Raw genomic sequence first — 16,492 nt, forward strand, 5'->3', positions numbered from 1 at the left:
TCGGCCGATACCGGCAAAGTATCGGATCCAATCCGATACCGATACCCGATACCAATACAAGTCAATGGGACTCAAGTATCGGACGGTATTCCTGATGGTTCTCAGGGTCTGAAGGAGAGGAAACTCTCCCTCAGGCCCTGGGAACCATATTAATGTGTAAAAGAAAGAATTAAAATAAAAAATATTGCTATACTCACCTCTCCGAGGGAACCGGCAGCGTTGTTTGCTTAAAATTTGCGCTTTTCTTTCCTTACGTGAAGTCCCGGCTTTGTGATTGGTTGCGTAGCAGTCACATGGGCGACGCAACCAATCACAGCAAGCCGTGACGTAATTTCAGGTCCTTAAGGATTTTAAAATTACGTCCCGGCTTTGTGATTGGTTGCGTCGCAGTCACATGGGCGACGCAACCAATCACAGCAAGCCGTGACGTAATTTCAGGCCCTTAAGGATTTTGAAATTACGTCCCGGCTTTGTGATTGGTTGCGTCGCAGTCACATGGGCGACGCAACCAATAACAAGCCGTGACGTCACGGGAGGCTGGACACGCGCGCATTTTAAAATGCGCGCTTGTCCAGCCTCCCGTGACGTCCCGGCTTGTGATTGGTTGCATCGCGGTCAACCAATCACAAGCCGGGAGGCTGGACACGCGCGCATTTTAAAATTTTAAAATGCGCGCGTGTCCAGCCTCCCGGCTTGTGATTGGTTGACCGCGATGCAACCAATCACAAGCCGGGACGTCACGGGAGGCTGGACAAGCGCGCATTTTAAAATGCGCGTGTGTCCAGCCTCCCGGCTTGTGATTGGTTGACCGCGATGCAACCAATCACAAGCCGGGACGTCACGGGAGGCTGGACAAGCGCGCATTTTAAAATGCGCGCGTGTCCAGCCTCCCGTGACGTCACGGCTTGTGATTGGTTGCGTCGCCCATGTGACTGCGACGCAACCAATCACAAAGCCGGGACGTAATTGTAAAATCCTTAAGGGCCTGAAATTACGTCACGGCTTGCTGTGATTGGTTGCGTCGCCCATGTGACTGCGACGCAACCAATCACAAAGCCGGGACGTAATTTTAAAATCCTTAAGGACCTGAAATTACGTCACGGCTTGCTGTGATTGGTTGCGTCGCCCATGTGACTGCGACGCAACCAATCACAAGCCGGGACTTCACGTAAAGGAAAGAAAAGCGCGAATTTTAAACAAAGAACGCTGCCGCTTCCCTCGGTAAGGTGCAGGCTGCGTCGGAGAGGTGAGTATAGCAATATTTTTTATTTTAATTCTTTCTTTTACACATTTTTACATTAATGTTGTTTCGATACCGATACCCGATACCACAAAAGTATCGGATCTCGGTATCGGAATTCCGATACCTGCAAGTATCGGCCGATACCCGATACTTGCGGTATCGGAATGCTCAACACTAGTGTTTGGCTCTGTGCAAACAGCACTTCCGGGCAGCAACTAGCAGTGTTGGAGCCCAGGGACAGCAGGAGGATCAGAGTGTAGGCCGAAGCCTACACTGGAGGCATGTAAATGTCTGTTAGTGTGCCAGCGTGGCGGTTGCATGACACGTTGCCGGATACACAGCAGAGGAGCAGCAGGCATTACTGAACCCCACTAACACATTGACGAGGTGTTTGGCTCTGTGCAAACAGCACTTCCGGGCAGCAACCAGCAGTGTTGGAGCCCAGGGACAGCAGGAGGATCAGAGTGTAGGCCGAAGCCTGCACTGGAGGCATGTAAATATCTGCTAGTGTGCCAGCGTGGCGGTCGCATGACACGTTGCCGGATACACAGCAGGGGAGCAGCAGGCGTTACTGAACCCCACTAACACATTGACGAGGTGTTTGGCTCTGTGCAAACAGCACTTCCGGGCAGCAACCAGCAGTGTTGGAGCCCAGGGACAGCAGGAGGAGCAGAAAGGAGGTATTGCAGCACACACAGCAGGGGAGCAGCTGACGTTACTGAACCCCAATAACAGGAGCGACTGTTGACTGTGCGGACAGCACTTCCAGGCACCAACTAGCGGTGTTAGAGCCCAGGGACAGCAGGAGGAGCAGAGGAACACCGTTTAGGCCGAAGCCTGATTGGAGCAAGTCGAAAGGGAAACTTTAACCCCCCCACAAAAGGCGTTTGTAGCTGAAAGAGCCAGCTTTTGCATCACAAAGAATGCCAAAGGAAAAGGTGGCTCTTTTCATTATGCTCCTTGCAAACACAGAACTAAACAATTGTAAAATGTGTCCCCTCACACTGTTAAACCGTCCTGAAGGTGGGACTTTCCTTTGTAATGTGACGCAGCACACCCGTCATTTCTACCCCCTTAGCGCCGTGCGCCGCCTCCTCCGCATTGTTTAATTCTGTCCCCGAGCCAGCACTGTTATGTTATCCCTTGGCCAGGCACACTTAGCGCTGCCCATCTTCTGACATCATTTGGTGTCAGGCTGGCTGCGCCTGTGCGGCCGCGCTGGCCTAGATCCCGCCTCGCAGTGTCGTCTAATGTAATCCCACCGCGGGCCTGGGATCCGTGGCCATGCGCAGTGCATATCCTCGCCTCTCACTCCCCTCCCTCCGGCTTCTTCAGACTGTGCGGTGTCACGGCCGTGGCATGCTATTAGGGATCAGCTGACGGCGCATAGTCTGAAGAAGGCGGAGGGAGATGAGTGACAGCAGCCTGAGGTGAAGATATGCACTGCGCATGCCCATGGATCCCAGGCCCGCAGTGTGATTAAATCAGAAGACACTGTGAGGCGCCAGCCTGACACCAAATGATGTCAGAAGATGGGCACCGCAAAATGTGCCTGGCCAAGGGATAACATAACAGCGCTGGCTCCGGGACAGAATTAAACAACACGGAGGAGGCGGCGCACGGCGCTAAGGGGGTAGGAAAGACGGGTGTGCTGCGTCACATTACAAAGGAAAGTCCCACCTCCGGGATGGTTTTACGGTATCAGTGGACACACTTTAAAAGTGTTAAGTTCTGCGTGTGCAAGGAGCTAAACAAAAATAGTTACCTTTTCCTTGTGCAGCATTACTGCTGCACAAGGTGGCTCTTTCAGTAACAAACGCCTGGGGGGGGGACAGGTTCCCTTACATTTCAGTTGTTGTGTCAGCGTGGTGGTCGCAGGACACATTGCCGGCTACACAGCTGGGGATCAGCTGACGTTACTGACACCCAATAACACTGGGTCGTATGTTTCGACTGTGCAGACGGCACTTCTGAGCCTCAACTGGCGGTGTTGGAGCCCAGGAATTACAGTTCAGGTGGTAGAAAGATGAACACAACAGGAGACCTGGATACTGTAGACAGTCACCCAATTATTTAATCAGGAAGAGGAGTGGCAAATTCCTGCGAGATCCAGGCCTGGTTCATTTTCAGGAAAGTAAGCCGGTCAACGTTATCGGAGGATAGTCGCATGCGACGGTCTGTTAGTACACCACCTGCAGCACTAAAGGCGCGTTCCGATAATACACTAGCCGCAGGGCAAGCCAGCACCTCCAATGCATACTGGCTTAGCTCTGGCCATGTATCCAGCTTAGAGACCCAAAACTTGAAAGGGGAAGAGCCGTCTGGGAGTACAGCAAGAAGGCAAGACATGTAGTCTGTCACCATCTGACGGAACCGTTGCCTCCTGCTGACTGGAGGCACCTGTGATGGTGTAGACATTTGTGGCGGGCACACAAAACTGTGCCACAGTTGGGCCATACTGGTCTTGCCTTGGGCAGAGGCACTGCTTCTGCTCCCTCTTTGTGCAGAGCCTCCTCCACTGCCTGGACGCACTGAGCTGCTTTGTAAAGCACTAGGAGCACTTCTCTCAGTTGGACTGGAGAAGATGATGGAATTCACCAGTGTGTCTTGGTACTCCCGCATTTTACGCTCCCGGTTCAACGGTGTTATGAGGCTTTGTACGTTGTCCCGGTAGCGAGGATCGAGGAGGGTGAACACCCAATAATCAGACATGTTGAGAATGTGGGCGATGCGGCGGTCGTTTCTCAGGCACTGCAGCATGTAATCAACCATGTGCTGCAGACTGCCAACTGGCCAAGAAACGCTGTCCCCTGCTTGAGGCGTGATCTCTGCCCGCTCGTCATCACCCCACCCTCGCTGTACACACTGACTACTGGACAATTGTGTAACTCCCTCCTCTGCACCGATGTCTTCCTCCTCCATTGACTCCTCCTCATCCTCCTCACAAAGTGTCCCCTGCCTACGCGTTTGTGAGGAACCACGTGGCGCTGACTGTCCAGAAGATGACGGAAATGGTGAATCCTCATCCTCCACCTCTTCCACAACATCATCCCTTAGCGCTTGCAGTGATTTTTCAAGCAGGCAGATAAGGGGGACAGTCATGCTGACTAGTGCATCATCTGCACTCGCCATCCGCGTGGAATAATCGAAGGGACGCAAAACCTGGCAGACGTCCTTCATAGTGGCCCACTCTGTAGTTGTGAAGTCTGAACGGCGCGGAGTGCGACTTCTTTGCGCCTGATGCAGCTGGTACTCCATTACTGCTTGCTGCTGCTCACACAACCGCTCCAACATATGTAACGTGGAATTCCACCTGGTAGGTAGGTCACATATGATGCGATGTTCCTGAAGGCAGAATCGGCGCTGCAGAGCCGCAATGCGCAATTTTGCCGTGCTGGAACGCCGCAAGTGAGCACACTCTAGGCGGACCTTGTGCAGCAGTGCATCAAGATCCGGATAGTCCCTCAAAAAACTCTGCACGACCAAATTGAGCACATGTGCCAGACATGGGATGTGAGTGAGGTTGCCGAGGCCCAGAGCTGCCACCAGATTTTGGCCATTATCACACACTACCATGCCTGGTTGGAGATTCGCTGCCACAATCCACACATCGCTCTCCTGCTTGATGGCATTCCAGAGCTCCTGCGCTGTGTGGCTTCGATTCCCCAAAGAAATTAATTTCAAGACGGCCTGTTGACGTTTGGCCATGGCTGTGCTCATGTCGGTCGTAACAGGTAAAAGTTCACGGGTCCATGTGGAGGTGGACTGTGATGGCTCCTGCAGCGACGATTCTGATGAACTTGTGTAAGAGGAGGAGTCAATGCGTACAGACTGGATTCCTGCAATCCTTGGAGTGGGCAGGACATGTCCTGCGCCACTCGCACGATCTGTACCCGGCTCAACAACATTAACCCAATGGGCAGTGAGGGAAAGGTATCGCCCTTGTCCATGGTGACAGGTCCACGCAGCGGTGGTGAGGTGGACTTTGCTACTGACGGCGTTCAGTAGCGCGTGTTTTATGTGTCCCTCCACATGCTTGTGCAGGGCAGGGATGGCTTGCCTGCTGAAATAAAAGCGGCTGGGCACATTGTACTGTGGGACTGCCAATGACATCAAGTCACGGAAGCTGTCAGTCTCCACCAGCCTGAATGACAGCATTTCCAGTGACAGAAGTTTGGCAATGCCTGCAGTCAGAGCCTGTGCTCATGGGTGGTTTGACGAGAAAGTCCGCCTTTTCTCCCATGCCTGTACTACCGATGGCTGTAGACTGGGTTGGGAGTGTGAGGATGACTGGGAACGTGGTGCTGCTGCGGGTGGAATTACAGTGGGTCTCTGGACAACAGTGCCAGAGGTTCTTCCATGGTGATCCTGGGAGGAAGCTGAACCAGCTGTGTGTGAGCTGGAGGAAGAGGCAACACGAGCTGAAGAGGTGGTAGCTGCCGCTCTTGGTTGGCCTAGGTCTTCAGTGTGTTTTTGTAACTCCGCCGCGTGCCTGGTCCGCACATGTTTCCACATATTGGAGGTATTGAGGTTGCTGACATTTTTCCCTCTTTTGATTTTATGATGACACACCTTGCATTTGACAAAGCAAATGTCATCTGCAACTGTGTCAAAAAAGGACCAGGCACTGCAAGTCTTGGGAGCGCCCTTTTTGGCTTTTGGAAGAGACATGCTCCTAACGGGTGCCAAAGTGGAGGCTACAGGCTCCGCAGTCTTCCCCCTCCCTCTCCCTCTTTGGCCCGTTCGGGGAATCTCTTCCTCAGAGCTGCTCCCACCACCTTCCTGTCCCTCACGCCACGATGGGTCAAGGACCTCATCATCTACACTACCCTCTGCCACCAACTGCTCCTCCTGGGTAGTCTCAGCAGCACAGCACGCACCAGAAAGTGGCACCTGAGTGTCATCAGCGCATGCGTTCTGCGGTGTGGTGACCGGAGGCACTGGCCTACCCGCCTCTTCAGACTCAGAGAGAAAAAGCTGTTGGGCATCACTGCACATTGCCTCTTCTTCCATTTCTCCAATGCTGCTTGGCTGGCCCCCTGTTTCCAAGCCAAGAGATTCAGAGAACAGAAGTAGAGACGGCTCCTGTCCTGGGCTCTCTGTCTGCCTGGGCAATTTGGCAGGTGGTGAAGAGACAGATGGGTGCTCTCCAGTGCTCTGTGTCTTAGAGGATGTGGCACTAATTGAAGTCGATGCGTTAGCTGCCATCCATCCGACAACAGCTTCAATTTGGTCTTCACGCAGCAGCGGTGTACGGCGCTCTCCGACACAGCTGCGCATGAAGGACTGTTCCCTGCTGAAACTGGGTGATGATGAGTCATCGGTGCCCGCAGCAGGCACAGAATCCCCAAATCCTCTCCCTGCTCCGCGCCCACGTGCCTTACTTCCTGCCTTCTTCATCTTGGTTGACTGATAAAGATAAGCAGAAAAGTACTAACGGCTTAGTGTGCTTATTCCTGAACAGCTCCTAACAGGTATAAGAAACACTAATTTTCTAAAGTGTGGACTAGACTTTAATATGAGCTAATGTGGCCTACACAACTGTAAAGTGGTGTGTTTGGTGAACTTTATGATTTATTTATTTTTTGGGGGCTGAACTGACAACAGGGCGAGCTGCACTCACACGGAGACCGTGCAGACAGCTGTAAACGGCGCTGCAAGGCCCCAAAAACCTCCTCTACGTTATCCTATGTAGTGTTTTTCCACTATTTAGCTGGATACGGGTGGAAAGCCACTAATAGGAATTATTTGAAAAAATGTGCAGCGGGCTGCACTATTTGCAAAAAAGGACAATGGAATGGATAGAACTGTATGAGTCAGTGAACCACCCTGAGCTGGATACAACCGCCTGTGGCTGCACACAGACTATAGGGCGAGCTGCACTCACACGGAGACAGTGCAGACAGCCGTAAACGGCGCTGCAAGGCCCCAAAAACCTCCTCTACGTTATCCTATATAGTGTTTTTCCACTATTTAGCTGGATACGGGTGGAAAGCCACTAATAGGAATTATTTGAAAAAATGTGCAGCGGGCTGCACTATTTGCAAAAAAGGACAATGGAATGGATAGAACTGTATGAGTCAGTGAACCACCCTGAGCTGGATACAACCGGCTGTGGCTGCACACAGACTACAGGGCGAGCTGCACTCACACGGAGACCGTGCAGACAGCCGTAAACGGCGCTGCAAGGCCCCAAAAACCTCCTCTAGGTTATCCTATGTAGTGTTTTTCCACTATTTAGCTGGATACGGGTGGAAAGCCACTAATAGGAATTATTTGAAAAAATGTGCAGCGGGCTGCACTATTTGCAAAAAAGGACAATGGAATGGATAGAACTGTATGAGTCAGTGAACCACCCTGAGCTGAATACAACCGGCTATGGCTGCACACAGACTACAGAGTGGGCTGCACTCACTCACACACACACACACACACACACACACACAGAGACCTTGCAGATTGCTGTGAAAACAGCGCTGCAAGGCAAAAGCAAGGTGAACACACAGCGGTTGCTAAATTAGCCTGGGAAAAGCACAACCAAGCAAATCGCTATCTCAACTGTCCCTCAGTCAGAACAGCAGAGTGAGCGCAAAATGGCTCCAGCGACTTTTAAACTGCAGCATGACATCATTTCAGCAGCCAATCACAGCCTTGCCAGTAGTTTCATGCCCACCATGCTGAACAGGATGTGCCCACACTTGTAATCATTCCTCATTGGCTGAATTCGTGCTGTTTGAATTGAGAACTTCCGATTCCGGTATCCGATATGCGGCAAGTATCGGATCTCGGTATCGGAATTCCGATACCGCAAATATCGGCCGATACCCGATACTTGCGGTATCGGAATGCTCAACACTACCTATAACATGAAAGTAAGGTTAATAATATACCTTTCATGACAAAATCTTAAGTTTAACTCAAAGTAATTGTATGAAAACAACTACATATAGTATTTTCTATGACCACCATGATTTTTAAGGGCATCTCTACTAGGCATAGAATGATCAAACTGTCGACATATTGCAATATCCATCTTTTTCCATTCTTCAAGTATGACCTCTTTTAGATGATGCTCAACTTGTCTCTTCAGAATTTCCCATAGGTGTTCAATTGGGTACAGATCAGGAGACATACTTAGCCACTGAATAGTTTTCACCCTGTTCAGAAATGCAACATATATTGTATATGTTTTGGCTCATTGTCATATTGAATAAGTGCACGTGTACTAAGGGCACTATGAGAAATAATTGCACTTATCCGCCTTTGGTCAATTAAGTTATTAATGGTTGTCTGAGGAATGATATGCTGCACAGAAGGCAATTGGGTACGCAAATCATCAAAATCTGCTGCTGTTAACAGATCGATCTGTGATTGCACAGATTTGTTTGATGAGAGACAAGTTCAAAGATGCTGCAGTCTATAGTTTGGGCCACAGTAGCATAAGCAACATGCGACCTGGTGTTGTCGTGTTTAAAAAATTGCCTCCTGGGACACATTGGAGAAATGGATGTACCACTGGTTCCACGATTGATCTAGCTTATCTTATGAAGTTAAAATGATAAGTTACAAACCAAGTCTAAGGCATCAAACAGTATCTACACAAACCTTCAGAAGATGTTGGCACAACATTGCGTTATGAGCCATACATCCAGTTACAGGTGTTCCATTGACCTCATGCCATCATTCTTAAAGGGAACCTGTCACCCCCCAGTCATTTCAAACTAAAAGAGCCACCTTGTGGAGCAGTGATACTGCATTCTGGCTAGGTGGCTCTTTTAGTTCTGGTTGCTGTAACTTGAGAAATAATCCGTTTTATAATTTGTCTGAAATACCTGCTCCTCAGTCAAGTGGGCCGGTGTTTCCCCCCTGCTTCAGACAGCACACAGCTGTCACTCACATCTTCTTGGCGCCGGGCACCGCCTCCTTCTCACCGCTGTTTTCAAAAGTAAGCGGTGCCTGCGCTCTTATCCCCTGCTTGGTGCAGGCGCAGTGAACGCTGGCCGTCTTTCCTCATATGCAGTCCAGCTGACTGCGCCTGCGCGCCCGCCCTGCCTGTGAATCCCAGCCCCGCAATGTGAATAAATCATAAGTCACTGCGGGGCTGGGAATCACAAGCAGGGCGGCTGCGCAGGCGCAGTCAGCTGGGCTGCATATGAGGAAAGACGGCCAGCGCTCACTGCGCCTGCAACAGGCAGGAGAAAAGAGCGCAGGCGCCAGCTATTTTCAAAACAGCAGTGAGGAGGAGGTGGCGCCCGGCGCCAAGAAGATGTGAGTGACAGCTGTGTGGCGTCTAAAGCAGGGGGGAAACGCCGGCCTCCTTGACTGAAGACCAGGTATTTCTGACAAATTAAAAAATGGATTATATCTCTAGTTACAGCACCCAGAACTAAAAGAGCCACCTTGTCAGAATGCAGCATTACTGCTGCACAAGGTGGCTCTTTTAGTTTGAAATGACTGGGGGGGGGGGGTGACAGGTTCCCTTTAAAGGCTATTGAGGTGCACAACAACAGAAGAATGGAGGCTTGAATGGACATCTATCCTGTTCAGCAATACGTCCCGCTATTGTCTTGTAGGAAATGATAGCCAGAGATTGGTCTGAAGACTACATGAGCTATGCCCACCAAGGACAACATCTGGAAGCAGAAGAACTCCCCTTGTTTCCCGGGTTTCCTCTAAATATTCAGGATTCCTCCCACACTCCTAATACATACTGATAGGGAATTTAGATTGTGAGCTCCAATGGGGACAGTGATGAAAAGGCCTTTATGAGGGAAAGTTACACAAGTTTTACTCCCAGGATTATGATATGAGGTGGCATAATAAACTTGAAGCCGAAACCCTCTTGTCTTCATTGCTGGTACATTAACAACTCAATGGTGAAATGATTTGGTGGTGGAACTAGTGCAACACCCATTCCTTCAAAGTGTCCCAGGAGTCGTTTCTCAACAGGTTAACCTCATGTTGCTCATGTTACTGTATGACCTGAATGTGCCAATATGGTCTATAGCATCTCCGTGCTTGTCTTTCATTGAGCACATATGGGACATCATTGGTCATTATTTGTAAGTGGAACTGCCAGCTGCAGATACTGTGTTTTTTTATCTATTTATCCCCAGAAAGATTTAGTAAAAGCTAGTGCATAAGTTATAAGTACTCCAAAAATGTGCAGTTGAAAAGTACAAGAAAAAGAAGAAAAAAAATACCAACAAAAAAGGAAAATGGAAAAAAAAAATTGAACAAAGAAATTGAAAAGAAAAACATATGGTCTTTAACCCCTTAATCCCATTGGACGTACTATCCCGTCAAGGTGACCTGGGACTTAATTCCCAGTGACGGGATAGTACGTCCAGCGCGATCAGCTGCGCTTACGGGGGGAGCACGGCCGGGTGTCAGTTGACTATTGCAGCTGACATCCGGCACTATGTGCCAGGAGTGGTCACGGACCGCCCCTGGAACATTAACCCCTGGCACACTGCGATCAAACATGATCGCAGTGTTCCGGGGGCATAGGAAACCATCACGCAGGGAGGGGGCTCCCTGCGGGCTTTCCTGAGACCCTCGGTACAAGGCGATGTGCTCACCTTGTACCGAGCATCTCCTCCCTGCAGGCCCCAGATCCAAAATGGCCGCGGGGCTGCATCCAGGTCCTGCAGGGAGGTGGCTTACCAGTGACTGCTCAGAGCAAGCGCTGGTAAGCCTGCAGCCCTGCTTGTCAGATCGCTGATCTGACACAGTGCTCTGCAAAGTGTCAGATTAGCGATCTGACCCTATAACATGATGCCCCCCCCCCCCCCGGGGCAATTTTATAAAGTAAAAAAAAAATTCACGTGTAAAAAAAATAGAAATAAATAAAAATTCCTACATAAAGAAAAAATAAATATTGTTCTCATAAATACATTCCTTTATCTAAAAAAAAATAAAATAAATAAAAGTACACATATTTAGTATCGCTGCATCCGACCCCACCTATAAATCTGTCCCACTAGTTAACCCCTTCAGTGAACACCATAAAAAAATTAAAAAACGAGGCAAAAAACAACGCTTTATTATCATACCGTCGAACAAAAAGTGGAATAGCACGCGATAAAAAAGACAGATATAAATAACCATGGTACCTCTGAAAACGTCATCTTGTCCCGCAAAAAAACTAGCCGCCATAAATACAGCATCATCAGTGAAAAAATAAAAAAGTTAGTCCTCAGAATAAAGCGATGCAAAAATAATTATTTTTTCTATAAAATACTATCATATAAAAGCGCCAAAACATAAAAAAAATCTAAATGAAGTATCGCTGTAATCGTACTGAGCTGAAGAATAAAACTGCTTTATCCATTTTACCAAACGCAGAATGGTATAAATGCCCCCCCAAAAGAAATTCATGAATAGCTGTTTTTTGTCATTCTGCCTCACAAAAATCGGAATAAAAAGCGATAAAAAAGTAATGTGCCCGAAAATGTTACCAATAAAAACAAGACCTCACATGACTCTGTGGACCAAAATATGGAAAAATTATAGCTCTCAAAATGTGGTAACGCAAAAAAATATTTTTTGCAATAAAAAGCGTCTTTTAGTGTGTGACAGCTGCCAATCATAAAAATCTGCTAAAAAAATGCTACAAAAGTAAATCAAACCTGCCTTCATCACCCCCTTAGTTAGGGAAAAATAAAAATTTTTTAAAAATTTATTTCCATTTTCCCATTAGGGTTAGGGTTGGGGCTAGGATTAGGGTTTGGATTACATTTACGGTTGGGATTAGGGTTAGGGGTGTGTCAGGGTTAGGAGTGTGGTTAGGGTTATGGTTGGGATTAGGGTTAGGGGTGTGTTTGGGTTAGGGTTTCAGTTAGAATTGGGGGTTTCCAATGTTTAGGCACATCAGGGCTCTCCAAACACGACATGGCGTCCGATCTCAATTCCAGCCAATTCTGTGTAGAAAAAGTAAAACAGTGCTCCTTCCCTTCCAAGCTCTCCCATGCGCCCAAACAGGGGTTTACCCTAACATGTGGGGTATCAGCGTACTCAGGACAAATTGGACAACAACTTCTGGGATCCAATTTCTCTTGTTACGCTTGGGAAAATACAAAACTGGGTGTTAAAGATAATTTTTGTGGAAAAAAAATATTTTTTATTTTCACAGCTCTGCGTTATTAACTGTACTGAAATACTTGGGGGTTCAAAGTTCTCACAACACATCTAGATAAGTTCCTTGGGGGGTCTAGGTTCCAATATGGGATCACTTGTGTGGGGTTTCTACTGTTTAGGTACATCAGGGGCTCTGCAAATGCAATGTGACACCAGCAGACCAATCCATCTAAGTCTGCATTCCAAATGGCGCTCCTTCCCTTCCAAGCTCTGCCATGCGCCCAAACGGTGGTTACCCCCCACATATGGGGTATGAGCATACTCCAGACAAATTGCACAACAACTTTTGGGGTCTAATTTCTCCTGTTACCCTTGGGAAAATACAAAACTGGGGGCTAAAAAAATATTTTTGTGGAAAAAAAAAAGAATTTTTATTTTCACGGCTCTGTGTTATAAACTGTAGTGAAACACTTGGGGGTTCAAAGCTCTCACAACACATCTAGATAAGATCCTTAGGGAGTATACTTTCCACAATGGTGTCATTTGTGGGGGGTTTCAATGTTTAGGCACATCAGGGGCTCCCCAACGCAACATGGTGTCCAATCTCAATTCCAGCCAATTTTGCATTGAAAAGTCAAACGGCGCTCCTTCCCTTCCGAGCTGTGCCATGCACCCAAACAGTGGTTTACCCCCACATATCGGGTATCAGCGTACTCGGAACAAATTGCACAACAAGTTTTGTAGCACAATTTCTTCTGGTACCCTTGGGAAAATAACAAATTGGGGGCGAAAATTCATTTTTGTGAAAAAATATTTTTTATTTTTACGGCTCAACATTATACACTTCTGTGAAGCACTTGTGGGTCAAAGTGCTCATCACACATCTAGATAAGTTCCTTAGGGGGTCTACTTTCCAAAATGGTGTTACTTGTTTGGGGTTTCAATGTTTAGGCACATCAGGGGCTCCCCAACGCAACATGGCGTCCCATCTCAATTCCAGCCAATTTTGCATTGAAAAGTCAAATGGTACTCCTTCCCTTCCGAGTTCTGCCATGCACACAAACAGTGGTTTATCCTCACATATGGGGTATCCGGGTACTCAGGACAAATTGCACAACAACTTTTGGGGTCCATTTTCTCCTGTTACCCATGGTAAAATAAAACAAATTGGAGCTGAAGTCAATTTTTTGTGAAAAAAAATTAAATGTTCAATTTTTTTTTAAACATTCCAAAAATTCCTGTGGAACACCTGATGGGTTAATAAACTTCTTGAATGTGGTTTTGAGCACCTTGAGAGGTGCAGTTTTTAGAATGGTGTCACACTTGGGTATTTTCTATCATATATACCACTCAAAATTACTTCAAATGTGATGTGGTCCCTAAAAAAAAATGGTGTTGTAAAAATGAGAAATTGCTGGTCAACTTTTAACCCTTATAACTCCCTAACAAAAAAAAATTTGGTTCCAAACAAAATTGTGCTGATGTAAAGTAGACATGTGGGAAATATTACTTATTAAGTATTTTGTGTGACATATCTCTGTGATTTAAGGGCATAAAAATTCAAAGTTGGAAAATTGCAAAATTTTCAAAATTTTCATTTTTTTCACAAATAAACACAGGTAATATCAAAGAAATGTTACCATTATCATCAAGTACAATATGTCTCCAGAAAACAATGTCAGAATCACCAGGATCCGTTCAAGCATTCCAGAGTTATAACCTCATAAAGGGATAGAGATCAGAATTGTAAAAAACTGGTCCGGTCATTAACGTGCAAACCATCCTCGGGGCTTAAGGAGTTAAAAGGAATTGTCTGCAGACTTTTGAATCCTCCTAGCCCTGTGATCATTCACCGCTATCTACCCAGGGAATTGCAGTTAAGTATGTGATATGCATACTCCTGAGCAGAAACCGTCTAGTGGGCACGAGCTCAGTCAATACAAGTGTATTGAGTGAGTACGTGCCCCGTCTAGTGATCATGGTCATCTAATGGGCCTGGCCTTACTCAATGCAAGTGTATTGAAAGAGGCCATGTCCACTAGATGCATTCTGCCTGGGACTATGCATATTGTATACTTGACTGCCATTCCTGGGGCTGACAATGGAGAATCCTTGCAGCAAACAGTGGGTGCATTGCGAGGATTCACAAGTCTGCAGTCCCACAGATTAACTGTAGACTTTTCATTTTAGGTTGGGCAACCCTTTTAAAGCTACAAAGAGGACTGGTCCTTAAAGGGTTAAACTGAGGAAATATTTACAACAGTAGTTTACAGGGTGCTAGCACAAAGCCATAGCATTGTTAAAATTATCCAACTGAAAATAACCCTTAGCAATGGCTAACTCTCCAGCATTATAGGTCATGGTAAAAAAAAGTCAAATAAAGACTAAAAAAGACAGTAAAAAGATACACCGTAAACCACCGTATATAGAAGATTTCTGTGGACATACCAATAACTAATTTACGTGGAAGATACATTTTGAAAACCCTTTATCTTCTAGTGCAATTCATAAACCCTTAATATTGAAGATATCCCATTAAACTTTTTTATTTCTTAATTTCTCCTAACTAAGCACCGTATGTAATTGTGTGTAAGTAGATTAAACTATTTACCAGTCGTTATGTTCCCCAGTATCCAGTGTCATTTCAGCCCTGTTCTGGTCCATGTGACTAACTGGCTCACAGAGGGGTTTATGTGTGCATCGGTAGTAATTTTCCATGTGAAGCTATGGAGTCTCGTTCTTAGTCTCCATAGACTTACATTGTTGTAAGTAGCTCCGTTCTACCCAACTGTCCATGTGTGAGCAGGCAAATAAGAGGAGCGGTCACGTGGAACCAGAGCATCACTGAAAGCCGGAGAAGAAAGTGATCGGTAGGTGTTTTAACACACGTTCATATCATTACAAATGTAATTTGGAGGGATTACGAACTAAAAATGTTGATGGGATGTCTTCTTTATAAAAGAATTCTATTCCATTCCATAGTAATCTCCTTCCTTTATTATTATTATTATTATTATTGTTGTCATCATTATTTGCACCCTTCTTTATATGTTATTGCTGGTCAATATGGTAAACGAGTATAATGAGGCAGTTACAGTATAAAAGCATCAAACTGCCATAGTAGCCCTCAGCTATGATAATACTTTTAGAGGATAAGAAAAGATAATCTCTGAAGGAGGCAGACAGAGCGAAGTCCCTTAAATGAATGTGCAAATCAGAAACTTACTAAGAAAAACAGGTTTTATGATACTTTTTTAATCTAATATATAGGTAATATAATTCTTCATCAGCGCTGTTAAAGGGAATCTGTCAGCAGATTTTTGGTTTGTAATCTAAGGAGTGCATGGGGTAGGGGTTAAAACACTGAATTCAATGATGTATCACTAGTTAGACTGTGTTCTGTTGTTTACTTACGCTGAAAGTTTTTTCACCTGGTGATTATGATTGTCCAGACTACAGTAATTAGCCTGACTCTGCCCCTTCCTGTGATAAGCAGCTAGCTGTCAATAGACAATGTATATACAGATCCTGGTGTTGGAGGGGTTAGCTTTCTTAGCTCTGCTGCATTGATAAATCTAAAAACTCTAATAGAGCAGCTGCACCCAGTAATCTAAGTGATACATCATGGATTCGGGGTTTCTTTGCCTACATCATGCTTCTCTCAGATGTGGTAGTAAAAACCTGCTGTGACTATCATAATCACAACTGATGATGTGACAATGACGTGTTATAACTGTGTTTACACATTTTTAATATATTATAGAATACCTATAGAGTAATTTTAACAAATTTAAATGTGAATTTTGCTAAATGTTTACTTATACAATTATATATAATTTTTGCTTATTTTATTTCTTGATTGTCTTTACAGCACCTCTATTCTGTACCCAAAGGCAATCCACCACCGGGAGCACCTTCTCATGGAGTGGTTTATGGAGTTGTACAAAGGACTGAAAACAATCATCAAAATGAGGTGGTTGTTTATGAATGGTCCTCCCATCAACTGAAAGAAGAAATGAATTACATTAAAGATGTGAGTAGAGCATAGTTGTCCATGTCAGTAACTCATATTCTGTAAGGATAAACCTATGAAGTTTGTATGGAACAGGTACAGCATTTACAGTAACCATTGCCAAAATTAAGAAAAAAAGTATTAAAGGAAATTTGTGA

General features: G+C 46.2%; 1 protein-coding gene across 3 annotated transcripts in view; it reads left to right on the forward strand.

The window, feature by feature from the left end:
• Positions 1-16,492, forward strand: part of MYZAP (myocardial zonula adherens protein) — a 125,677-nt gene that overhangs the window by 72,937 nt on the left and 36,248 nt on the right. For all 3 annotated transcript variants that reach the window (XR_013215665.1, XM_077263820.1, XM_077263821.1), the window contains exon 4: positions 16,194-16,355. Coding sequence is in view for 2 of the 3 variants with exons in the window: in XM_077263820.1 (XP_077119935.1) it covers positions 16,194-16,355 (162 nt within the window). In the remaining variant the exon portion in view is untranslated. The remainder of the gene's footprint in view (positions 1-16,193; positions 16,356-16,492) is intronic.

The sequence above is a fragment of the Ranitomeya variabilis genome, chromosome 5, assembly GCF_051348905.1.
Source record: "Ranitomeya variabilis isolate aRanVar5 chromosome 5, aRanVar5.hap1, whole genome shotgun sequence".
Classification (NCBI taxonomy): domain Eukaryota; kingdom Metazoa; phylum Chordata; class Amphibia; order Anura; family Dendrobatidae; genus Ranitomeya; species Ranitomeya variabilis.